General features: G+C 41.4%; 1 protein-coding gene across 1 annotated transcript in view; it reads right to left on the reverse strand.

The window, feature by feature from the left end:
- PLEKHG7 (pleckstrin homology and RhoGEF domain containing G7) overlaps positions 1–26,609 on the reverse strand; it is a 90,510-nt gene that overhangs the window by 53,471 nt on the left and 10,430 nt on the right. Inside the window, exons 4-5 of the mRNA XM_043446476.1 lie at positions 16,909–17,036; positions 14,301–14,341 (exon numbers count right to left, since the gene is read on the reverse strand). Coding sequence (XP_043302411.1) covers positions 14,301–14,341; positions 16,909–17,036 — 169 coding nt within the window. The remainder of the gene's footprint in view (positions 1–14,300; positions 14,342–16,908; positions 17,037–26,609) is intronic.

Raw genomic sequence — 26,609 nt, forward strand, 5'->3', positions numbered from 1 at the left:
GGTAGGGCAAAAGATAAAGATTAAAAAAAAAAAAAGATTTAGGGATGGGGACCAGCACTCTGGGGAGGGAACTGTGAAGGAGGAAAAGTTCCAGGACATTCAGAAATCTTCTCACAGGTGAGGACAAGGGGGAGTTTGGAAACCTCAGAGGGGAACAAAGCAACAGGTGCTCAGAAGGCAAACAGAGAGAATTCACCACAGAGTTCGTTGCCAAACAGCACTTCCCAGCTGAGGAGTGGCTTGCACTCATGCCCACTGTTGCGAGTCGGGGCTGGGGGCTCAGGCTTCAGGAGCAGGACCCCAGGAAGAGCACCAGTGTTGACTGCTCTGAAGATATTCTGAGAAGGCTAGTATGATACAGCTGAGGGAGTCCAGGGAAAAGACTGGGCCTCTCAGAGAGGCAAGAGATCATTGCAGCAGGGAGCCTCTAACTCCCTGCATTGGCGGATCACAGGAACTCACCTTCAAAAATGCCATAGGTGGGATGAGCAACAGCTGTGAATTGCCCAACCCCAGAGGCAGATATATACAGATATATACAAAAAAGGTCTTAATGACCCAGATAACCATGATGGTGTAATCACTCCCCTACAGCCAGATATCTTAGAGTGTGAAGTCATATGGGCCTTAGGAAGAATTACCATGAACAAAGACAGTGGAAGTGATGGAATTTCAACTGGGCTATTTCAAATCCTAAAAGAAGATGCTGTTAAAGTGCTGTGCTCAATATGCCACAAATTTGGGAAACTCGGCAATGGCCAAAGGACTGGAAAAGATCACTCTTCATTCCAATCTCAAAGAAGGGCAATGCCAAAGAATGTTCAAACTGCCACACAATTGCACTCATTTCACTTGCAAGGTAATGCTCAAAATCCTTCAGGCTAGACTTCAACGATACGTGAACCAAGACCTTCCAGAAGTACAATCTGGATTTAGAAAAGGCAGAGGAATCAGAGATCAATTTACCAACATTTGTTGGATCATAGAAAAAGCAAAGGAATTCCAAAAATACATCTACTTCTGCTTCATTGACTATGCTACAGCCTTTGGTTGTGTAGATTACAACAAACCATGGAAAAGTCTTAGAGATGGAAATATCAGACCATCTAATCTGCCTCCTGAGAAACTTGCATGCAGGACAGGAAGCAACAGTTAGAACTAGACATGGCTATTTAGCTTATAAATAAGAGTACATCATGCAAAATGCCAGGCTGGATGAAGCTCAAGCTGGAATAAAGACTGCTGGGAGAAATATCAACAACCTCAGATATGCAGATGATACCACTCTAATAGCAGAAACTGAAGAGGAACTCAAGAACCTCTTGATGAGGGTGAAAGAGGAGAGTGAAAAACTGGCTTGAAATTCAACATTCAAAAAAGTAACATAATGGCATCCAGTCCCATCATTTCATGGCAAATAGATGAGGAAACAATGGAAACAGTGACAGACAGGGCTTGGGCTTCAATATTACTGCAGATGGTGACTGCAACCATGAAATTAAAACACGCTTGCTCCTTGGAAGAAAAGTTATGATAAATCTAGACAGCATATTCAAAAGCAGAGACATCACTTGGCTGACACAAGTCCACATGGTCAAAGCTATGGTTTTTCTAGTACTCATATATGGATGTGAGAGTTGGACCATAAAGAAGGCTGAGCACCCAAGAATTGATGCTTTTGAACTGTGGTGTTGGAGAAGACACTTGAAAGTCCCTTGGACAGCAAGGAGATCCAGCCAGCCAATCCTACTGAAAATCAACCCTGAGTATTATTGGAAGGACTGATGCTGAAGCTTCAATACTTTGTCTACCTGATGTGAAAAGCCGTCTCACTGGAAAAGACCCTGATGCTGGGAAAGATTGAGGACAAAGAGGAGAAGGGGGTGACAGAGGATGAGATGGTTAGATGGCACTACTGACTCAATGAACATTGAGTTTGAGCTAACTTTGGGAGACAGTGAAGGACAGGAAAGCCTTGTGTGCTGCAGTTAATGGGGTGGCAAAGAGTCGGACACAACTTAGTGACTGAACAAGAGGTAGATATGCCTGGCCAAAGCCACCACCTAAGCCAGTGAGCACCAGTGGCAGAACTAGACACAACTGCAGTTTATGATCCCAGAGTGGGGAATGCAAGCCAAGTGGCCACTGCCAAAGCCACGGAGAAGGCCTGAGGTAGGGGACAAAATACTGCTACTGCAGTCCCAACTCTAGAAGGAGCAGCTGTCATCAGGCTGTGAGCAGGCACAGGTTACAACCCATACCTCCCTGGGAGCCCATGCAATTAGCTCTACTGAGAGACCCAAGACTTGGGCCAATCCCCTGGGAGAATGCATGACCCACATCAGACTGTGGAAACTTCCCATAGGCTTTGGCTGCAGCAGGCACTCCCCATCTGAGGCTTCCAAAGCCCTTCTTCTTGCCAGCCTGACTGAGCAAGTGAGTCTTAATGAGCTGCTACTTCTGCCCCCTCTGGTCTGGGTGGGGAAGACACTTGAGGGTGGCCTACAGAGGTGGGCCCCAAACCAAAGTGGAGCACCAGGGGCTGTGTGAATAAAGAGGAGGATGGGAATTCACTCCTGTATCCATAAGTGCAGCAGATTAAATCTCTGCAATTAGCCTGAGACTCTAGACTTTGGGGGAAACTGTGGATTTGGGGAGCAAGCGAGAGTAAGGTCAGATCTGAGTCTGAGCTGACCCCACAGCATCCACAGCAGGTTCAGAGACTTTCCTAGAAATACTGGAGGACTTTCTGAGCAGGCAGACTGGTGCACACCGTGTGGAGAGGACAATGGAGGACTCAGGAGGACATTCTTCTTATACCACTCTCTCCGTTTGTACTGTAATGTTCTTTATTATTCCTTTAATTTTTACTTTTTAACTTACTTTTTCCTTTTTAAAAAACACCTTATTTTTAAATAAACTTACTTTTTTTCCCTATTTTTACAATACTCTTTAGTTATACTGCATTTCCCCCCATATTTTTGATTTTGTCTTTTTGCTAGTCTAGTTTTTAGTATTCATTTCCATTTATGAGTTTCTTTATTGGCTTGACTGCTCTCTTTGTTTTTGATTCCTGTTTTTATTCTTTTTTCTCTATTCTCTTTATAAGTCTGTCAGTTTCTTTGGGTGTTCTTGGTTGGTGAGTGTTGCTTTCACCAACTGTCTTGGAGTTTTGTCTTCTGTGTGGCCTGTGAAGTCTTGGTGCTACAGTAAGAGGTCATGCTTGAATCTCCAAGTTGCAAGACCCAATTCCAGGACTTTGAACCACCGAGAATCCCCAACTCCATGAGACATTATTTGGCAAGAGTTCTCCCAAAGGCCTTTATCTCAACACTAAGACTAGGCCCCACCCAAAAGCCAGTAAGCTTCAGTGCCAGACGCCTCATGCCAACCCTTCAGCAAAATAGGAACATAACCCTGCCCATTAGCAGACAGGCTGCTGAAAGCCACACCAAGACCAGAGACACCCCAAACACACTGCTGGACAAAACAAGGCCCTTCAGAGAGACAAGGTTCAGTTCCATCCACCAGATGACAGGTACAAGTCCCCTCAATCAGGAGGCCTTCTTCACAAGGCACTGGTCCAATACCACCCACGGGTGCAGGTTCCACAGACAGGAACTATGCCCTCCAGCCTGCAGAAAGGAGGCTCCAAACACAGCAAACTACACGAAATAAGAAGACAGAGAAACATGCAGCAGATGAAGGAACATGGTAAAAACCCACAAGACCAAACAAATGAAGAGGAAACAGGCAGTCTACCTGAAAAAGAATTCAGAGTAATGATAGTAAAGATGACCCAAAATCTTGAAAATAAAATGGAGGCACAGATAAATAGAATGAAGGCATGGATCAAGAAGATATAAGAAATGTTTAACAAGGACCTTCAATGAGAAGAACAATAAGAAAGTCTTCATAAGGGAACAATGCAAAGAAAGAGGTGAAAACAACAGAATGGGAAAGACTGGAGATCTCCTCAAGAAATCAGAGATACCGAGGGAACATTTCATGCAAAGATGGGCACAATACAGGACAGCAATGGGATGGAACTAACAGAAGCAGAAGATATAAAGAAGGGCCAAGAATACACAGAAGAACCATACAAAAAAGGTCTTAATGACCTGGATAACCACAATGGTTATTACTTACATGACTCACTTAGAGCCAGACAGTCTAGAGTGTGAAGTGAAGTAGGCTTTAGGAAGCATTACTAGAAACAAAGCTAGTGGAGGTAACTGAATTCCAGCTGAGTTATTTCAAATACTAAAAGATGATGCTATTCAAGTGCTACACTCAATACGCCAGCAAATTTGGAAAACTCAGCAGTGGCCATAGGTCTGGAAAAGGTCAGTGTTCGTTCCAATTTCAAAGAAGGACAATGTCAAAGCATGTTCAAACTACTGCACAATTGTGCTTATTCCACATGCTAGTAAGGTACTGCTCAAAATCCTTCAAGCTAGGCTTCAACAGTATGTGAACTGAGAACTTCCAGATATACAAGCTGGATTTAGAAAAGGCATAAGAATCAGATATCAAATTGCCAACATCCACTGGATCATAGAAAAAGCAAGGGACTTTCAGAAAAACATCTACTTCTGCTTTATTAACTACGCCACAGCCTTTGACTATGTGGATCACAACAAACTGTGGAAAATTCTGAAAGAGATGGGAATACCAAAATACCTAACCTGCCTCCTGAGAAATCTGTATGCAGGTCAAGAAGCAACAGTTAGAACCGGACATGGAACAACAGCCTGGTTCCAAATTGGGAAAGGGGTATGTCAAGGCTGTATATTGTCACCCTGTTTATTTAACTTCTATGCAGAGTACATCATGCAAAATGCCAGGCTGGATGAAGCTCAAGCTGGAAGCAAGATTGCTGGGAGAAATATCAACAACCTCAGATATGCAGATGACACTACCCTAATAAGCAGAAAGAGAAGAGGAACTCAAGAACTCCTTGATGAAAGTGAAAGAGGAGAGTGAAAAAGCTTGGCTTAAAACTCAATATTCAAAAAACTAAGATCATGGCATCCTGTCCCATCACTTCATGGCAAATAGATGGGGAAACAATGAAAGCAGTGACAGACTTTATTTTCTTGGGCTCCAAAATCACTGCAGATGGTGACTGCAACCATGAAATTAAAAGAAGTTTGCTCCTTGGAAGGAAAGCTATGACAAACCTAGACAGCATATTAAAAAGCAGAGACATTACTTTTCCAACAAAGATTGGTATGGTCAAAGCTATGGTTTTTCCAATAGTCACGTATGGATGTGAGAGGTGGACCATAAAGAAGGCTGAGTGATGAAGAATTGATGCTTTTGAATTGTGGTGTTGAAGAAGACTCTTGAGAGTCCCTTGGATTGCAAGGAGATCAAACAAGTCCATGATAAAGGAAATCAGTCCTAAATATTCATGGGAAGGACTGATCCTGAAGCTGAAATTCCAATACTTTGCCACCTGATGGGAAGAAGTGACTAATCAGAAAAGACCCTGATGCTGGGAAAAATTGAAGGCAGGAGGAGAAGGGGACAACAGAGGATGAGATGGTTGGATGGCATCATTGACTCAATGGACATGAGTTTAAGCAAGCTCTGGGAGAAGGTGAAAGACAGGGAAGCCTGGCCTGCTGCAGTCCAAGGGGTCACAAACAGTCAGACAAGACTGAGCAAATGAACAACAACAGAAGAAGAAGAGGAAAACAAAGGGTCTGAGAAAATATTTGAGGAGACTATAGTTGGAAACTTCCCTAACATGGGAAAGGAAGCAGCCACCCAAGTCCAGGAAGTCCCATACAGAATGAACTCAAATAGAAATATGCCAAGACATATTAATCACAGCAATGATAGTTAAACACAAAGAGAAAATGTCAAAAGCAGCAAGGTAAAAGCAAAAAATAACATATAAGGGGATCCCCACAAGGCTAACAGCTGATCTTGCAACAGAAATTCTGCAGGTCATAAGGGAATGGCAGGATATACTGAAAATGATGAGAGGAAAAAAATGTACAACCAAGATTACTGTATCCAGCAAGATCTCATTCAGTTTTGAAGGAAAAATCAAAAGCTTTACAGATAAGCAAAAGAGAATTCAGCACCACCAAATTAGCTTTAGAGCAAATCTTAAAGGAGCTTCTGTAGACAGGAAACACAAGAGAAACAAAAAGCCTATTAAAAAAAACACCCAAAACAGAAAAGTAAAAGGTAACAGGATCATACATATTAATAATTACCTTAAACGAAAATGGACTAAATGCTTCAACCAAAAGATAAAGACTTGCTGAATGGATACAAAAACTAGACCCCAATATATTCTCTCTACAAGGGACCTAATTTAGACCTAGGGACACATACAGACTGAAGGTGAGGGATTGGAAAAAGGTATTCCCTGCAAAGAAAAATCAAAAGAAAAAGGGAGTAGCAATACTCCTCAGATAAAATAGACTTCAAAATAAAGACCATTATAAGAGATAGGAAGGATACTACATAATGATCAAGGGATCAGTTGAATAAGACATAAAAATTATAAACATATATGTACCCAACATAGAGCACCTCAATACATAAGGCAAATGCTAACAATTATTAAAGGAGAAATCGACAGTAACAAAATAGTAGTGGGGGACTTTAACACCCACTCACACCAATGAACAGATCATCCAGAGAGAAAATTAATAAGGAAACATAAGCTTTACATGATATGTTGGACCAGTTGGACCTAATTGGTATCTACAGGGCATTTCAATCCAAAACAGTAGATTTCACTTTTTTCCCAAGTACACACGGAACAGTCTCCAGGATAGATCATATCTTGTGTCATAAATAAAGCCTTGGTAAATTAAAAAAAACTGGAATCATTTCAAGCATCTTTTCTGACCACAATGCTGTAAGGCTGTGTTTATCAACTACAGGGGAAAAAAACAAACAAACTAAAAAACACAAACATATGGAGGCTAAACAATATGCTTTTGAATAAACAAGAGGTCACTGAAGAAATCAAAGAGGAACGACAAAGTGAAAACATGACAACTCAAGACCTATGGGATGCAGGAAAAGCAATGCTAAGTGGGAAGTTTGCAGCAATACAAGCCTACCTCAAGAAACAAGAGAAACATCAAATAAACAATGTAATCTTACACCTAACCCAATACAAAAAGAACAACCCACCCCCAAAGTTAGTAGAAGAAAGATTTTTAGAAACACATGACAGTGAAAACATGATAACCCCAAACCTATGGGATGCAGTAAAGGAGTGCTAAGAGGGGAGTTTACAGCAATACAAGTCTACCTCAAGAAACAAGAGAAACACCAAAAAAAAAAAAAAAAAAATCTAACCTTACATCTAAAAAAAAAAAGAAAAAACAAACAAAAAAAAATAAAAATTTGCATTTAAAAAAAAAAAAGAAAGAGAACAAAGCTCCCAAAGTTAGAAGAAGGAAAGAAATCATAAAGATCAGAGCAGAAATAAGTGAAAAAGAAATGAAAGAGACAAAAGCAAAGATCAATAAAATTAAAGCTGGTTCTTTGAGAAGACAAAAATAATCGACAAACTATTAGCCAGACTCATCAAGAAAAAAAGAAGACTCAAATCAATAAAACTGGAAATAAAAAAGGAGACGTTACAACAGACAATACAAAGATACAAAGGATCATAAGAGCAACTATATGCAATAAAATGGACAACCTGGTAGAAATGGACAAATTCTTAGAAAAGTATAATCTAACAAAACTAGGCCAGGAAGAAATAGAAAATATGAACAGATGAATCACAAGCATGGAAATAGAAATGGTAATTAAAAATTTTCCAACAAACAAAAGCCCAGGACCAGATGGCTTCACAGGTGAATTCTGCCAAAAGTTAGAGAAGAGGTAACACCTATCTTGCTCAAACTCTTCCAGAAAATTGCAGAGGAAGGAAGATTCCCAAACTCATTCTATGAGGCCACCTTTACCCTCATACCAAAACCAGACAACAATAACACAAAAAAAGAAAATTATATGCCAATATCACTGGTGAACAAGATGCAAAAATCCTCAACAAAATTCTAACAAATAGAATCCAACAACACATTAAAAGGATTACGCATCATGATCAAGTGGGCTTTACCCCAGAGATGCAAGGATTCTTCAACATATGCAAATCAATCAATGTGATACACCATATTAACAAACTGAAAGGTAAAAACCATATGATCATCTCAATAGATGCAGAGAAAACTTTAGATAAAATTCAACACTTATCGTTCAAAATTCAAAATTTTTATTATGATAAAAACTCTCCAGAAAGTAGGCACAGAAGGAACATACCTCAACATAATAAAGGCCATATACAACAAACCCACAGAAAACATTATTCTCAGTGGTGAAAAACTGAAAGCATTAACTCTAAGAACAAGAACAAGACAAGGGTGCCCACTCTAACCATTACTATTCAACATAGTTTTGGAAGTCCTCTCCTAGCCACAGCAACCAAAGAAAAGGAAAGAAAAGGAATGCAGACTGGAAAATAAAAAGTAAAACTCTCACTGTTTTCAAATAACATGATACTATACATAGAAAGCCCTAAAGATGCCATGAGAAACTTATTAGAGCTAATCAATGAATATAGTAAAGCTGCAGGATATAAAATTAATACACAGAAATCCTCTGCATTCCTATACACTAAGGACAAAAAATCAGAAAGAGAAATTAAGGAAACAAGCCCATTCAACATTGTAACAAAAAGAGTAAAATATCTAGGAAAAAACCTATTTAAAGAGACAAAAGACCTCTATTTCTGAGAACTATAATACATTGATGAAAGAAATTAAACATGACACAGATGGAAAGATACACCATGCTCTTGGATTGGAAGAATCAATATTGTAAAGATGACTATACTATCCAAAGCAATGTACGGATTCAATGCAATCATTTTCAAACTACCAATGGTATTTTTCACAGAACTAGAACAATAAATTTCAGTCTGTAAGGAAACATGAAAGACCCTGAATAGCTAAAGCAACCTTGAAAAGGAAAAAACAGAACAAGAGGATTCAATCTTCCTGACTTTAGACTATACTATGAAGCTACAGTCATCAAGACAGTATGGTACTGGCACAAAAACAGAAATATAGACCAATGGAACAAGACAGACAGCCCAGAGATAAACCCATGTACCTATGGGCACCTTATCTTTGACTAAAGAGGCAATAATATATAATGGGGCAAAGACAGCCTCTTTAATAAGTGGTGCTAGGAAGACTGGACATATGTAAAAGAATGAAAACAGAACACTTCCTAACACCTTACACAAAAATAAACTGAAAACGGATTAAGGACTTAAATATAAGGCTAGAAACTATAAAGCTCTTAGAGGAAAACTTAGGCAGTACAAGTAAATCACAGCAAGATTCTATTTGACCTACCTCCTAGAGTAATGGAAATAAAAACAAAAACAAACAAATGGAACCTAATGAAACTTAAAAGCTTTTGCACAGCAAGGGAAACAATAGACAAGATTAAAAGACAACCTTGAAGATGAGAGAAGGAAATGGAAACCCACTCGAGTATTCCCATCTGGGAATCCCACGGACAGAAGGGCCTGGCAGGCTACGATCAATGGGGTCAGCAAGATTTGGACACGACTGAGCACTAGAGAACTCAGAATGGGAGAAAATAATGGTATATGAAACAACTGACAAAGGATTAATCTCCAAAATATATAAGCAGCTCATATAGTGCAATATCAGAAAAAAAAAAAACCAGCCCAATCAAAAACAGGCAGAAGACCTTAACAGACATTTCTCCAAAGACATACAGATGGCCAATAAACACATGAAGACACTGAATATCACTAATTACTACAGAAATTCAAATCAAAACTACAATGATGTATCACCTCACACCAATCAGAATGGCCATCATCCAAAAACCTACCAACAGTAAATTCTAGAAATGATGTGCAAGAAAAGGGAACCCTCTTGCACTGTTTGGTGGGAAAGTAAATTGATACAGTCACTATATGTAACAGTATGGGAGATTTCATACTGATGTATGGAGAACAGCATAGGAATTTCTTAAAAAACTAGGAATAAAACTACCATATGACCCAGCAATCCCACTACTGGGCACATACTCTGAGAACACCATAACTGAAAAAGACACATGTACCCCAAAGTTCATAGCAGCACTATTTACAACAGGTAGGGCAGAGAAGCAACCTAGATGTCCACTGACAGATGAACGGATAAAGAAGATGTGGTTCGTATACACAATGGAATATTCCTCAGTCATAAAAGGAAACAAATTTGAGTCAGTTCTAGTGAGATGGATGAACCTAGAGCCTGTCATACAGAGTGAAGTCAGAAAGAAAAAAAAAATATTGTATATTAACACATATACATGGAATCTAGAAAAATGGTATCAATGAACCTATTGGCGGGGCAGAATGGAGATGCAGATATAGATAATTGACTTCTGGACATAGTGGGGGAAGGAGAGAGTGGAACAAATGGAGTGGGTTTATCTCTGGGCTGTCTATCTTGTTCCATTGGTCTATATTTCTGTTTTTGTGCCAGTACCATATATACACTACCATGTTTAAAATAGGTACCTGGTGAGAAGCTGTTATATAACACAGGTTACCCAGCTAGATGGTCTGTGATGATCTTGAGGGGTGGGATCAGAGGAGGGGATGGAGGCTTAAGAGGAAGGAGGTATATGCACAATTATGACTGATTAGCACTGTACTACAGAAACCATCACAACATCGTAAAGCAATTTTCCTCCAATTAAAAAATACCTAAGAGGTAGGTGGGATGAAAGTTTGTAGTAGACACTGGTGATATGGAACTGGAATAAATTGGTATATAGTCAGCCCTCAGTATCCTAGGGGGACTGGTTCTAGGACCTCTTCAGATACCAAAATGTACAGATGCTAAAGTCCCTTATATAAAAAGTATTTTCATATAGTCTACACACATCTTCTCATATACTTTAAATCACCTCTAAAGTGAAAGTCACTCAGTTGTGTCTGACTCTTTCTGACCCCATGGACTATACAGTCCATGGAATTCTCCAGGCCAGAATACTGGAGAGGGTAACCTTTCCCTTCTCCAGGGGATCTTCCCAACCCAGGGATCGAATCCAGGTCTCCTGCATTGCAGGCAGATTCTTTACCAACTGAGCTATAAGGGAAGCCCACTAGACTACTTACACCTAACACAATGTAAATAGTATGTATACTGTTGTTGCTGCATGGCAAATTCAAGTTTTGCTTTTTGGAAATTTCGGAGTATTTTTTCAAATATTTTTTATTTGCAGTTGGCTGAATTCAAGGATACAGAACCTACAGACACAGAGGGTTGACTGTATGTGAATATGTGGACTTCCTAGTGGTTGACTTGAATTGGTGAGGAGAGACAGGATCTTTGAGAGCTGTGAAGATGAGGAGGAGGGAGGGAGTACCCAGGTCTGGTTATAGACCCCACAGCTGGAGCAGCAATTTGGTATGGGGGCTAAAACAGATTCAGAGCAGTGCTGCCCGGGGCTGCTGAGACATATTCCCACTGTCACTTATGAGCTGTGCGATCTCAGGCAAGCTATTCAAACCTCTCTGAACCTCAGTTTCCCCATTTGCAAAATGGGGATGATAATGTTACCTACCTTGTTGGTTTGTTGTGAGAATTAATGAGCTAACATATGTAAACTATGAAATACTTAAACAGGAATATGTAAACAGAAACACTACCTGGTAACATGGTAAAAATTATATATGTGCTTGCTTTTATTACAGATATTGTTACTGATGGTTGGGAAGAAAGGAAGGAGAGAAGAAAGAAAGGTAAGGAAAGGAAGTATCTGTGATAGATTGGGGAAATACATTACAATATGGTAGTGTGTGATATTGATGTGGATTATCATTTACATAGATATGAACTGCTCAATAAAAAAGGCTAAAAAGATAGAGGAGTAGACACTAAATTTTAAGGAGACCAGACATTGTGTCCCTTTAAAAGTGGGCCTTTAAGAAATGAATTTCCCTCCATTACTGACTGAGAACATTTACTGAAACATTTTGTCATTTCACTGATTGTTCTTTGTGTATCTCCACCTCTGCCTATCCACCTCCAACATTATGCAAGCCATTTATCTAATTTTTTTCCAATTTACATGTCAGTCTGACCTTCTCAACTGTAAGCTGAGAATGAGCATCTTGGCATCTTACGTACCTAGTCCAGCATTTGGCACATACAGTTATTCAGTACATGTGGAACAAATTACTTTATGGGAAAAAAACAGATGGATCATAAAAACTTGTAAGTATATCCCTTCCTTAGGTAAGTCTTCCCTTCTGAAAGCACAATCTAGCTTCCTGCTCTGGAGGAGCCCTCAGGAGAGCTGATGGGAGATGCCCCTTCCACTCATCTTAGAGAAGGAAATGGCAACCCACTCCAGTATCCTTGCCCGGAGAATTCTATAGACAGAGGAGCCTGGTGGGCTACAGTCCATGGGGTCACAAAGAGTTGGACACGACGGCATGCATGCTGAGACCCCAGACCTGACTAACAACTGACTCTGCCTCCATTTAAATAAGCAAGGATCCCAGGAGAGGCGGCACCACAGGCCCTGCCTCAAACCTGCCAGGAAAACAGTCATATCATGTCCCTAAAGAGGGGCAAAATGAGAATGACTGGTGAGCAACAGCCCTGGTGACAAATTATAGTTTTACTAACAGTTTATGATTTTCAATTTGTGATGTTTAGACTGTGTCCCTATGGACTGAATGTTTCTGTTCCCCTAAAATTCATATATTTAAAGCCCAAACCCCTCAGTGTTATTTGCAGGTGAAACTGTTGGGAGGTAATTAGGTTTAGATGAGGTCATGACGGTAGGGCCCTCATGATGACATTAGTTTCCTTATAAGAAGAGGAAGAGACAGCAGAGCTCTCTCTCCACATGTGAAGACACGGTGGAGCAGGCCATCTGGAAGCCAGGAAAAGATCTCTCACCAGAACCCAACCATGTGGCACTCCGATCTGGGACTTCCCAGCCTCCAGAGATGTGAGAAATAAATATTAGCAGTTTCGGCCACCTGGCCTGTGGTATTTTATGGCAGCCCAATGTGACTAAGACACTCACACAAACTTTTTCCCCTTGAAAAAATGTGAAAGTCACTCATATACTTCATTATCAGAACAAGTAATGTTCCAAACCGTGGTCACAAATGATACTCTCAAAAATATGGCCAATACTGATTTTTTGCAGATGCACCCAGTGCTGGGATACACTTCAGATTCATTACTTATTTGTCACAACCACCCTATGAGGCTGGTACTATAACCATCTGCTTTTTTTTTCTTCTTTCTTAAACAGGGAAGGACTTGGAGCTGAGGGAAATGAATTCATTTGGCCAAGGTCACAGAGCATTAAGTGGAGCAGCTGGGATTGAAATCTCAGAGAGCCTTTAACTTAGCTATGGTACTTAAAAAAAAAAATCAAAGTATGTGTATCCATAGAACCTCCAAGGTAGATGTCAGCAACTGATGGCAAACTGATTGGAGAGGCCACGTGAGCAGATTTTTCTTTTGTTTTTTGACACAAGGAGGTGCAGTAACTACTCATCAGGCCCTCCTGGTGCTGCTGGCTGTGGTGTGTAGGTGTCGTGGGGTGAACACAGTCAGTTCCTCTCCTTCCTCCTCACTCCAGGACTGAGGAACCCTCCTTCCCTCTGTCCTCAGCATGTTGGCAGGGAAGGTTTCACTGTGGCCAGCTCACGTCCTAGGCAGGAAAGAATCAGGCACCGCTGATTTTCAATTTATAACTCTTCAATAATTGAGGGCACCAGGAATTAAAGAAAATCCACTAGGATTAATCCAACTGGCTTTCCCAGAAATAGAATGTATCTGTGGAATCTGTGTCTGTAATATCTCATTAATTTTTCAATGTCCCCAACATGCTCGACACTGACTGCAAACTGGGGCATACGCTTGTGCAAGTTTTCTCCATCAAGTGAGCCGTTTCCTAAGCTGTGTCAAGTTATAAATTTGGAGCTGTAAGGCATCACAATATTAGGACTGCTTTGTTTTCTTGCAGAGCTCATTAACCACTGGCAATTAGCACTGTATCACTGTACCAAGTGGCATCATTTGGCAAGTTCTGTATCCACTACTACAAACGTGATGATATAATTTAAACTTCCTGTGCCATCTGCTGTCACAAGAAGGTAAAGTATGATGAAGAGGCTTTTCAGACATTCCTTCATTTCCCAGCTACTGGCGGCTTAATTAAAACAAAAATGACAATTGCTCAACACTCACCACTCCTCTCTTGGAGAAAGGCCATCTTGGCTTTTTGGATTCTGGTGGGTGAAGAAATTAGAGAAGATATGTTAGTACTTTGAGGAACTAGTGACAAATCAAGGCAGTGCTTTACAAAACCCGCTTTTCCAAAGGAGCCAAACAGAATTTTTCCTGCTTTAACTCTCCCTCTCTTGAGAATGCACAGAATGAATATTTGTATTTATGCAGCTGAGTGAATGAAACAATGTTGCAACTGAAAGGCTGGTGTTCTATTGCTACCTTCTGGTGATACTGTCCTGTTTCAGCCTCTTTTCCCCCTACCGTTCAAGGAGAAATCTATAAAATGCAATAAAATGCTGCATAATTAATTTTAGACAGAGTTATAGGACTTTGGGGGCTGAAAGGGCTTCATTCTAACACTGGAAACCACCCTAGCATATAACCCCCAGGTGTGGATGAATGCAGACTCCTGAAATAGGGGGACATCAACAGATCAGGGGCTTATTGTCTCTACTGGACATCATCCACAGAGTCCTTAGGAGTTGCCTCAAATCGAGAAGTCATTCAGTAATACATTCTTTTGATGATCAGGAAGTAAAGAGATTAGATTGTGGATTCTTGATTTTTATGTCATTTTCATTAATTTTTAATGCAACCCAGAAAAAGCTGGGAATCATCTCTTAGGTTTAGGTAAGATGTTCTGATAATCCACACACAAAATGGATGTCTTAAAGGTTTGTCTCTGTTTCTACTCATTCATCAGGAGGTTGTGCATAATATTAATACTTCCATCAGATGAAAGCATTTACCAAAAAAGAGTGTGCTTGAGGGACTTTTCCCATTGGAACCCTGGAATCCAATCAATTACCTTGCTCATTCTGACCACCTTATTGATCTTTCTAAAGGGGAGACTAGGTGGAACCTCCCTTAGAGACAAATCTGCTTTACCACTCTCAGCTTTCAAACATCTGGAGTTAAATTATGATGTCCAAATTGAACTGCGATAATTGGTATCTCTGGAGAAGCACATGAGACCATGGTTTGGGGACATGAGGACTCTATTCTAAACTCCTGGAGATGAGGGCATGGAGGGATATGGTGAAGAATGCTCCATATCTTTCACTATGTGGCATCTACTGCGATGCCAGGCACACCCGCCTAGCAATGAACAAAGAATATCATGCAGCAATTGTGACCTTGTTCCTCAGCATAGTGGATCTCAACCTTTAGCTGGCAAAAGAATCACCTGGGGGCTTATTAAAAAACATACTGCTGGGCCCCATTCCCAGAGTTTCTAGTTCAGAAGGTCTGGCATGGGACCCCAGAATTTTTCAGACAATGCTGAAACTCTTCATCTGACAAGTACTGATTTAGTTGTTACTCAGTTTAGAGCATGTGCAAAGTATTACAGAACATGGTCTAACTCTTAAGGCTACACTGTGGTTAGAACTAGCTTTAATGTCAAGGGGCCCGGCCTTGAGTCCCTTGAGTCCACTGAATCCCTTTTTGTGTGTTCATTTGGATGGTTGTATCCTATGAGACAGATGGTCACTTGGATTGTTGTGTTATCTAAGACAGTAGATGTGAAAGGGGTTTACAAAGACTGAATGGCTCTACGAATGTCATTTATACTTTATTCACTTACAGCTGAGTTGCTTACATAAGACTAGGGCTGCCTGTACAACAGGTGGCTGGTACAGGCTGGTGGAGAGCTCACTGGGCTAGCCAGCAGTCAAGAGTCTGAATCCCGTTCCTCCGACACCAGCGGGCACCACGACCAGGTCACCCTTCCTTGCTGGGTCTCACCTGGCACACACATGGGAATGAGGCAAGAGCTGGGTGGTTTCCCAAGGATGCTGCCACAGGTGGCCCCGCGCTTCAGGGGAATGCCCTGGAGGTGAGTCTTTGGGACTCGCCCCATTTTCAAGCACTGAAACTCCATCTGGATCTGTTTTGTGGGCTGGATTTCCAGGTAAGGACTCTTCTGTAAAAAAGGGCTCTGCTAAGAACAAAGCCAGTTTAAAAACTAGCAGGGTGAATGATAATACTCAAGTATCCTTTTAGCTCTGAATGGCTACCATTGGGACCATGGGAATGTGTCCCGAACACTGCAACTGTTCTTTTTTTTCCACAACTGACTCCAAAATGCAGAAGATCCACCCTTAAGGCTGCCTCCCTCTAATCTGCTCCAACAGTAATCTGCTGTCACCAGGGCCTTTGTCTCCACGGGTACCACCCTCGTTGGAGACACTGGCGTGGGGCTGAAGGCCAGGAGCAGGGAGTGGATGACGGCAATGGCAGGGATGCTGCCCACCAGCCCAGACAGGGCATCCTGCTCCAGGGAGGTGACCATCACTTGGTGCACCTGCTCCAGGTCCTGGACATGAGGTATATTATTTGACAAGAGGACCTTTTGAGGAAGGTCCATAACTTATCCATCTCTGTAAGTGGGACGCCCAATTCAGTTGGTTCCCATAATTCACGGCTGATGCTTGTCCTAGTTGGTGAGATATCTAACTTGTTAGTGTGCATGTTCTTGTAGTCATTAAATATTCTGTAAATATCCTCTGCTTATTATAACATCCACCCCATAGTGGGCATGTAATAAAAGTTGAACGGACAGGACCTGAATTCAGCAGCAGAAGTGGATGGCACAGGTAGTCCGCGGCTCCAGCTGACACCAGAAGGTCCCCGGGGAACACCTCAAGGCCAGGTAAGTTGAGCACCACAGAACTCCTCCTGTGCTCGTAGAACCTGTGTTCAGGAGATGGAAGAGGAGTGCTTATAGCTGACATGCGGGGAGTGGTATCACTCAGACCAACCCTAGGTACTCAGAAGTGACTGCTGGCAGCTCAATTAATGCTGGCTTTCTTAGGAGGCCACTCCAGGCATGGAGGGCTGTGATGACCCACACACCCCATGTTTGACACCTTTTTGAGCCTTACTGACTGTTAATGGTTTTTGACTAATTCAAAGCAGAAGAGTTTACCTGGAAGTGTCAACACAAATATACCAGATGTGTTCTGACTCAGGAGGACACTAGGAGAAAGCCTTTAAACACAAGAGTCCTTGCAAGTTACTCACATGACCTCAGAGGGAACAGGATGCACGGGTACCACCACACACACCCCTAGATATCGGAGGCTCATTGTTTAAAGGCAACACTTTTATTTTTCCCAGGGAAAAATGGCAACTGCTGTTGGAAAAGCTTAGCCAACAGGCCTATCTACCTTCTCCTTTCTTCTACCCTATTTCACGAAACTTCCTGTCTGTCGGATGTGCACAAAATAAATGGCTGACATCAGACACAGTGCGGAGTAGCCGCAAAACCACTAGGCGTATGATCAGTGATTTCTAAGCAACAAAAGGAGTAAGGAATGACAGCATTCAATTGTAGGGATTTTTCACAGTTTCCGCATCGGAGCTGTTCAGATAGTCCTTTAGTCTATTCTGAGGATGAGGAAATGCAATTCCCTCTACTTACCAACCTATGTAATATCTAAATTCCCTTTTTAATCAAATAGCTTAGCATATCATTTACTTTATATACAGAGGAATTTTGTCTCCAACAAAAAGTATAGCTATGAATTTGCCTTGAATGTTTGGAGTCTGGGTCTGTCATGTTCCTTTGGCTATGATTTGGGTTACTGCCACGCAGCTTTCCTCTTCCAACAAAGAGGCCTTGCCTGGAGCCCCTTGAGGCTCCCTAGGCCAGTCCCTCCTCTGATCCTTCCACTTTCCCACCTGCCTATAGCGTGAGTCCTCAATGCCTTGTAGCCAAGTGCCATGCTGCTGACTTTTTTGCAGGATTGATGCCCTTTCTGCCTGTACTTTCATCTCTTGTCTCATAACTGAATATTCTTGGCTCTCATGCTCTTCTTCCTATCAATATATCTGCTGCTGGGGTCCTGCTCATGTCATGTCAGGCCTAACATGCTGTTGACCAAAGCCTGGTATTAGAATAGCCAGTGGAATTTATTTTATTACCCATCCCCAAGTCCTAACTCTTGGCTTCTGATCCAGTAGGTCTGAAGGTGGACCTCTGCATCTGCGGTTTTAAATTGCTACAAAATCTATGAGGTAAGAATGCCTCAGATTCTGAAGACAGATGACAGAGGCATAAAAGAAAGTTAAACTGTCAGTTATAAAAACCTGCTTCCTCTAAGAAGTCTCCTCTGATGCTCAAAGAAATATTTCTTCATATTTGTGTGCTGTCTGGCATCCCCTAGACCAGGTCCTCAATGGCTTCCATCTGTATTAACGCAGTTGTCTCATCACTTTTATCTTCACCTTCTGCTCCATCATTTTTGTCCCATCCCACACCCAGTCACTAAATGTAAGTTATCCAAAATATAAGTCTGGCCCTAGTCCCTCCCTAGCTTCAGATAAACATGTTTTTAAAGAATCCATGTAAGCCTTCCATGAACCGGCCCAGTAACCTTCCTAATACTCTTTACTTTGCCATTTCTTCTCTGGGAATGGATTGCAATTTCCCACACAAAATGCTTCACATGTCAGTGACTTAACTAGGAATGCTTTGTACTCTCTCTGCCCTCTCCAAACCTCTAACTCCTATTCATCTCATGAGATTTAGGGCCATGGATTATCTAAGGAACTTGAAAGGAAATTACTTAGATAAAATCAGGCTCAGATTTATTCAATTAGCTGCATTTCCTAGGGTTTAAAATTTTATTTTGACTGGCTTCTCTCTGTTCCTTTTTTTTTTTAATTGGAAAATTTTAGAATAATGTTGCAGAACTGCTAGCTATCAAGCCAATATGCCTGCCCTTGTCAAAACACTGCTTGTCAGGGGTGCCATGTGCCGAGTTAATGCACTGACAACCCCTGATTCCCTTGCAGCTAGCAGAGGCTATGTGACACAAATTTGGCCAGTGAGATTTAAACTGAAGTTTCAGGGTGTAGCTCTTGGGAAAATTTTTCAAAGGGGACAAAGGAGGCTAGATTCACCCTTTTCCCTTATTGTTGTCATGAACATGTCTTGATACCTGAAAGTATACCAGTAATCTTACAAATGAAACAGCAGAACAGGAGAAAAGAAGGGGCCTGACAGGATTGGTTATGTTACAAGAGAATATCCTTTACTTGCTTATGTTGTTTTAGTTGGGTTCTGATATGCAGACAAAGGCTGTCTTAACTGACACACATCTCCTCATCCTGAACGTCCTTCTCCAAGAATTCTGCACTCTCATTTGACTTTCTCACCACCTGTTTTTGATGAGGTTTTTAACAAAATCATTAGAGTTACAACTTTTCACAACACTCCCACTTTTGTTATTTGCCAATCTAACGTCCATGGTGGTTATGAGGATGGAGGGGTCTGAGTTAAGTGAAAGCTGGAAAACTTACAGTAATTTGAATGAGAAATACAATTCTAGTTTCTTCATTTTGCAAACAGAACACTGGAACTGATATATAATGAATTAGCAGTACACAAATCCAGCCAGGAATCTTCACAGTGCTATCCAAAAGGTATTAGGTAGCATACTGGGAGGCCCAAGAGGTCCCCTGAAAACAAGTATTAGAAGCTTCCCTATAAACTTGATACTATTCCTGATAAAGACCTTGGAAGCATATAATGAGGTTTGGTATTTATGGAGATAGAGGGGATTGGAAAAAAAAACAGTAATTTAAACAGGAAATGTAAGTTATGTAAACTTTGGGGGAAAAAGTTTAGTCTTTTGAGCTTAAACTCTACATGGTATACAATCTGGTAAGTACTATGAATTTGGCCTAAGGTTCTATAAGCTATCTTTATATTCCCTTGGGACTTTGAGAGGACATAATGAATGGTGGAATAGAAGAATCTGTCTTCCCTGGCCTCTTCCAAGCTGGCTTATGCATTTCTCTTCCATGCTTCTATAGTTCTCTAGAACAATGGCTAAGAATGTGGAGTCAAACTGCCTGGATTTTAATCTTAGCTGAGTGACCTTGACTGAGCAAGTAATCTCTCTGGTCCTGACTGCCATTTGTGAAATGTAGACAATAATCATACCTACTTTTTGTGTGAAGATCAACCGATCAACATACGGCACTTAGATCTGTGACAGGAACTTAGTAAACAGTCAGTAAACATGATTATGCTGGTCGTCGAATATACTATAACATCATGTTCTATTTATGTGTCTGTTTATCCTACTAGAATGCCATCTCCTTCTATTTAAGAAACATGTCTTATCATTTGTGTTGGTGGGTGCTCCTTTAGTACTCAATCCATGGTTACTGATGAACATGAATGAATAAAAGACTTTTCTGAGGTTGTCCTCCCTTGTGGAAGGTATCTTACTTTACAGGATAGTTATGCACATTCACTTCTTATCTACTCCTCTCTCACCCTAAGTTCCTACCTCCTGGTCTAAATCCTTGTGTTCAGTAAGGGGTCAATAAATATTTCTTGACTACATGAACAATAACCAAACCTGTGCACACCGAGCCATCGCTCTCCCTTTCTGACACAATCTTCTGCAGAATGTGTACTCCAGCAAGGGCTGACTACTCACTGTTTAAACTTACCCAGCACGTCACGCCTCCATGACTTGGCTCAGGCAGTTCCCATCTGCCTGCCTAGCTCCACTTTGCCAGGCACACATACTCAGAGGCATCGCTAAATTCTAGCTTAGATGCTCTCCCTCCAGAAATCTTTTCTAATCCACCCAAAAGAGAGCCACCTTGCCCTACTTCCTCCCACTTCCTCCCACTTTGCCTCTACAATGATTTCGCTGAAGGCTCATACTGTGCCTTATTATCACAGAATTTCAGCACCAAGTACAGAATCTGACATAGAATAAATATCCAAATAAGCTTGTTGAATAAACAGCCATGTTGATCTATAGAATGATATACAGATAGATTCCAAATGAATTTGCTCTTCCATTCTGGATCACAAATGAATAAAATTGTATGCATACATAATACACAGAATGCAATTGTGAGTTCCTCCACCTTTGAAAGTGATTCGGTTACCCGCATCCATTTCTTTCGTGTCTGGGATACCTGCTGACACGAGGCATTCTTTGGAGAGCACATCAGGGCAGGTTTTGGCCTTCAGTGTGCACACATGGGACAGGGGGGAAACAACTGCCTGGTACTAGGCTTGAGTCATGACCTTGGCCTTGTTGCCTTGGTGCCTAAGACCCAGGGATGCTCATTCTAGAAAGGTAGGCATGCCCATGGAATGGTGTAACAGAAGCTCTGATGACATTCTTGTGTTCATCAGAAGAGGGAATGGGTTAATAAAAATACCAAGAATTACAGCTGTAACCACATGGAGACCTAGGAAAACAACAAGAAAGAACATTTGCACATAATAAATGAAGAGACATGAACTGGGACAGAAAACCTGGGCCTGGCAGCAGACTAGATTTCTGGGCACTCTGCACAGGAACCCATGCCTGTATCAGCCAGAGATGCCCAGGTTATTGGGTTAGTGATGTTAATGCAATTGCAATGAATTCAGAATGACTGTGCATTTAGGTCTCATGGGGGGGAGGTGCTGGTGTTTCCAAAGTTAAAGTGTTAGTCACTCAGCCATGTCCGACTCTCGTGACCCCATGGACTATAGCCCACCAGGCCCCTCAGTCCATGGAATTACCCAGGCAATAATACTGGAGTGGGTAACCATTCCCTTCCCAAGGGGATCTTCCTGACCCAAGGATCGCATTTGGGTCTCCTGCATTGGAGGCAGATTCTTTACAACTGAGCCACCAAGCAAGCCCCACCTACTTCTTTTAGTAACTGCTAAAGGATAGTAAACTCATCACTGGCCTTATAATAGCTGTCCCCGCAATGGGGCTGACCACAGATGCGGCCCAGACTAACTGAATAAGAATCTGAATGTGTAATGTCAGGCTTAAAATGTTTTAAAAGTATCTCTTTAAGTAATCCTTAGAGCTGTATCAGGATTTTGTATCTTATTTTTGCTATTCTAAATGGGACTGCTTCTTTTAAGACATAGCATGCACACAGGGTCACTGTGTCCAGTTCTAAATTGATTATTCACTGGAAGCAATCACTGTAATAAATTCAGACTTATCTCCCTTCCCCAAATGAAATGATATGTACACGGGGTCATGGCATCCTGTGTGAAGAGGATGTGGTAGAGAATTTTTTGGTACCCAATTTCCTCATAGGAAGATTAAACTAAGGAATGAGTTGAGAATAACTGTAAAATGTTTGGGGAGTGGCTGGGCTTGCCACTGTCACTGTTAAGTACAGTATAGTCTCTTGCTATCCTTTAGTAGTTTGGAGAAGCAAACTAAACAACTATGAGAAACTCTTTTTTTTTTTTTGGTCTTTTGGTTCTGTGCTTGGCTATTCTGGCTCTTTGTTTTAACATAAAATTCTGGACCCAGAAGGTTGTATAACTAATCGGGTGTCTGACCCAGACTTCACAGTCCTCTTTGGCTTGCCAGACCCCCGCCTCCCCTGCACCCAAACCCAGACAAAACCGCACTTTCACTAACCCTGCGTTGTGATGCCCCAGGCCGGTCAGATCTGAAGGAACTAGTCCCATGGTTGCTGGAATAATCTTGTCTCCTTACTGGTACCAGAAATTCTTCTTACTGTCTTCCGCTGAAGATCTGAAGGTCCATGGTATGGGCTGGGGTGGCAACAATGTAGAGAATCCAGAGAATTCTCTCCCACAGTTGAGCAAGCCACACACCCAGGCATCACATTCAGCAATGAGCCTATGATCACATGTCAGTGCCAGAGAAGTGTCTGGCTGGTGGAAATGTGTCCCCTAGTGGACCTCAAATACATAAATTTTATAAAGACTAGATGGTTCATGGTGCATATTATTCTGACTTAAAGTCAGCGGGCACTTCCTGGGCATCAGCTCTTACTGGACATTTTGTTAAGAGCTTTACACGCACTAACATTAATTTTGACAAGTACTCTATGAAGTGGAAATTACTGTTCTCATTATAGAGCCGAGGAAAACTGAAGCTTAGAAGGACAGATAGGCAGTCACTTAAGGTCTCACTGTTATCGAACAACAGAGCAAGAATTCAATTTAAATACCCAAGTCAGACTCCAAAAAGACTGGGAAATATGAAGATGAGAAAACGGTACTATGAACCATTTAACATATTGTTTTTTTAAAAAATTGATATATAATGATGGTTACTATTTTAGATGAAAACCCACCTGCAATGAAGGAGATGTGGGTTCAATCCATGGGTCGGGAAGATCCTCTGGGGAAGGAAATAGCAACCCACTCCAGTATTCTTGCCTGGAAAATTCCATGGAGGAGGAGCCTGGGGGTACTCTGTCTATGGAATTGCACAGTCCAGGGGGTCACAAAGAGTTGGACACGACTTAGCATCTCAACATCATCATGGTGGGTTGAATGGAAACACATGTCCATCCTTTTAGCCCTGGAGCCTGTGAATGTGTTATATGTAAAATGAGTTTTTGCAGATGTAATTAAAAGACTTTGAAATTATTCTGGATTATCTGGGTGGGCTCCAAATCCCATGACATGTGTACTTATAAGAGATACACAGAGAAAAGACAGAGATGAGAGAAGGGCAAGTGAAGACAGAGGCAGATGATTAAAGTGATGGGGCCACAACCAAGGAATGTCTGCATGAAGAAGCAAGGAACAGTCCTCCCCGACAGCTTCCAGAGGAAGTGTGGCTCTGCTGACACCTTGGCTTTGGACTGTGGCTCCCAGAACTCTCAAAGTGTATAACGTCTTTTGATTTAAGTCACTAGTTAGTGGTACTTTAATATGAAGCCACAGAGACGAATAAGGGGGCAATACAACTGAGTGGCAGGTTACCTGACTTAGGATTGCGATTTCCAACCCTGATGTTCATTATGTGTGACCTCGGCATGTTGCTTCCCAAGGCCTCAGCCTCCTCATGTGGAGAGCAGCTGTGAGTGAGACCCTTTCCACTCCTTACGATTTTTAAACCAAGGCTTTAGGGTTGCTATTATTCTCCCCACCAGTGGCCAGTGGGTGGGGCAGTAATTATGTGATGATCTTTACCTTGGCAGAAATGTTTAAAGATGAATAATTAAAGCTCCTCCTTTAAAAAACAAGACAAGTACATCTTTGGCATTTTTAAAAAAAGATTCCATGGGATTAACATACAGACACCACTATATATAAGATAGATAACAGGAAGAACCTACTGTATAGCACAAGGAACTATACTCAATATTTTGTGATAACCTATATGAGAAAAGAAACTGAAAAAGAATGAATCTATGTATAACTGAATCATTATGCTGAATATCTGAAACCAATACAACATTGTAAGTCAACTATACTCCAATAAATTTTTTTTAAATTGCAGTGAAAAAAAAAGATTCCTCCTGTACAGTAGGCTTAAACCAAGGACTGCTGACCTTTAATTCCCAGGTGCAAATTTTAAAGAAAAACAAAAGACCCTAGAGAATATGAGTGGGTAGCAACTGAGGGTAGCAATTGTCCTATAGTGATATGTGTGTATTAATGGAATAAAAATCTTTTAAAGTTTAGTAAGATAACACAATGTTGTTGTTGTTTTTCTTTTATCAGGCAGGCTTATTAGGCCTTGTTTTGTCTGATACTAAAATTCATGATAAATGTACCTTTTCCAGCAGGTGGTTTTCCAACAACTGTGTGACTGGAAAGTTTCAGTTCAGTTGCTCAGTCATGTCCGACTCTTCGCGACCCCATGGACTGCAGCATGCCAGGCTTCCCTGTCCATCACCAACTCCCGCAGTCTACTCAAACTCATGTCCATCATGTCGGTGATGCCATTAACCATCTCATCCTCCGTCGTCCCCTTCTCTTTCTACCTTCAATCCTTTCCAGCAACAGGGTCTTTTCCAATGAGTCAGTTCTTCACATCAGGTGGCCAAAGTGTTGAAGCTTCAGCTTCAGCATCAGTCCTTCCAATGAATATTCAGGACTGATTTCCTTTAGGATTGACTGGTTGGATCTCCTAGCAGTGTTCTGTTTTAAGAACCATAGTATTCTACCTTATGCAAGAGATATAGTACAAACTGGAATGCTTGCTTAAAATTGTGAGTTGATTACACAGGAACAACCAATTAGAATCAGTAACAATCTTTAAAAAATCCCCTTTAAAAATAATCAATAGAGAAATGACAACTCAATTGCCACTTATGGAAGTATAGCTCTCTTGGTTAAGGTCTGTGAAACATTTTTCTCATTATGAGTTTGTCAAGATTGTTAGAATCTTTTCTTTACATGTTTGACTATAATTTCCAGTTTTCTACCAAAATGTTACCAAAATCCATATGAGAAGGGAGAACGTATGGGGAGCCTCTAGCTTACTCTCCAGGGCCTGGCACAGACTGGCCACTCGATGAATGTGGGGTGAACAAATGGGACTCATCCCAACATGTCACTTTGAACACAACAGAGACAAGCTTTGGAGTTCCAACAGCACAGAAAATACACCATGCGGTGACATCTTGGGCTCAGTCAGTGAAAGTTATTAAATCCGCATGTGCTCAGAGCAAAAGAGTGGCTGCTGGTATTGGTAACTGCCTAGAACTCTGTCTTTTGAGGCTACTACTGCCTTTTCTGGACAAGAGTCAAAATAATTCCCAGTATGGGACTTTCCTGGTGGTACAGTGCACAAAAATCCATCTGCCAATGCAGGGGACATGGGTTCAAACCCTGATCCAGGAAGACTCCACATGCCACGCACACAACTAAGCTCACATGGCTCAACTGCTGGAGCCTGCTCCCTCTAGAGTCTGTGCTCCGCAACGAGAAGCCACCACAAGGAAAAGCCCGCGCACCACAACGAAGAGTAGCCCCTCCTCTCTCTCCTCTCTACAACTAGAAAGCCCAAGTGCAGCAACGAAGACAAGGACAGCCAAAAATAAGTAAGTAATTAAATTTAAAAAATATTAGTCTGTTAAAAAATATACCACCCAGTATGATCCAACCATAGTCATACAAATCCCCAATAATCCAATGAACACTCAAAAGATGAACACAGAACTGATTAGGAAGGTGGTGGAGGTTGAAAGGAGCTGAGGGAGTTAAATTGCTGGAGGCGAAAATTACCAAAAAGGGATGATACAATTCCCCCACCAGGCTTGACCTAACCTTGACCTAACCTGACCTAACCTAACCTAACCTAACCTTGACCTAACCTAGAGCTAGAGGGAGTTAAATTGCTGGAGGAGAAAATTACCAAAAAGGGATGATACAATTCCCCCACCAGGCTTGACCTAACCTTGACCTGACCTAACCTAACCTAACCTAACCTAACCAACCAATGCATTTCTTTTTTTTCTTCCTTAAAGTTTCATTGAACATCTACGATGTGCCAGGTG

Source organism: Cervus canadensis, chromosome 25 (genome assembly GCF_019320065.1).
Source record: "Cervus canadensis isolate Bull #8, Minnesota chromosome 25, ASM1932006v1, whole genome shotgun sequence".
NCBI lineage: Eukaryota > Metazoa > Chordata > Mammalia > Artiodactyla > Cervidae > Cervus > Cervus canadensis.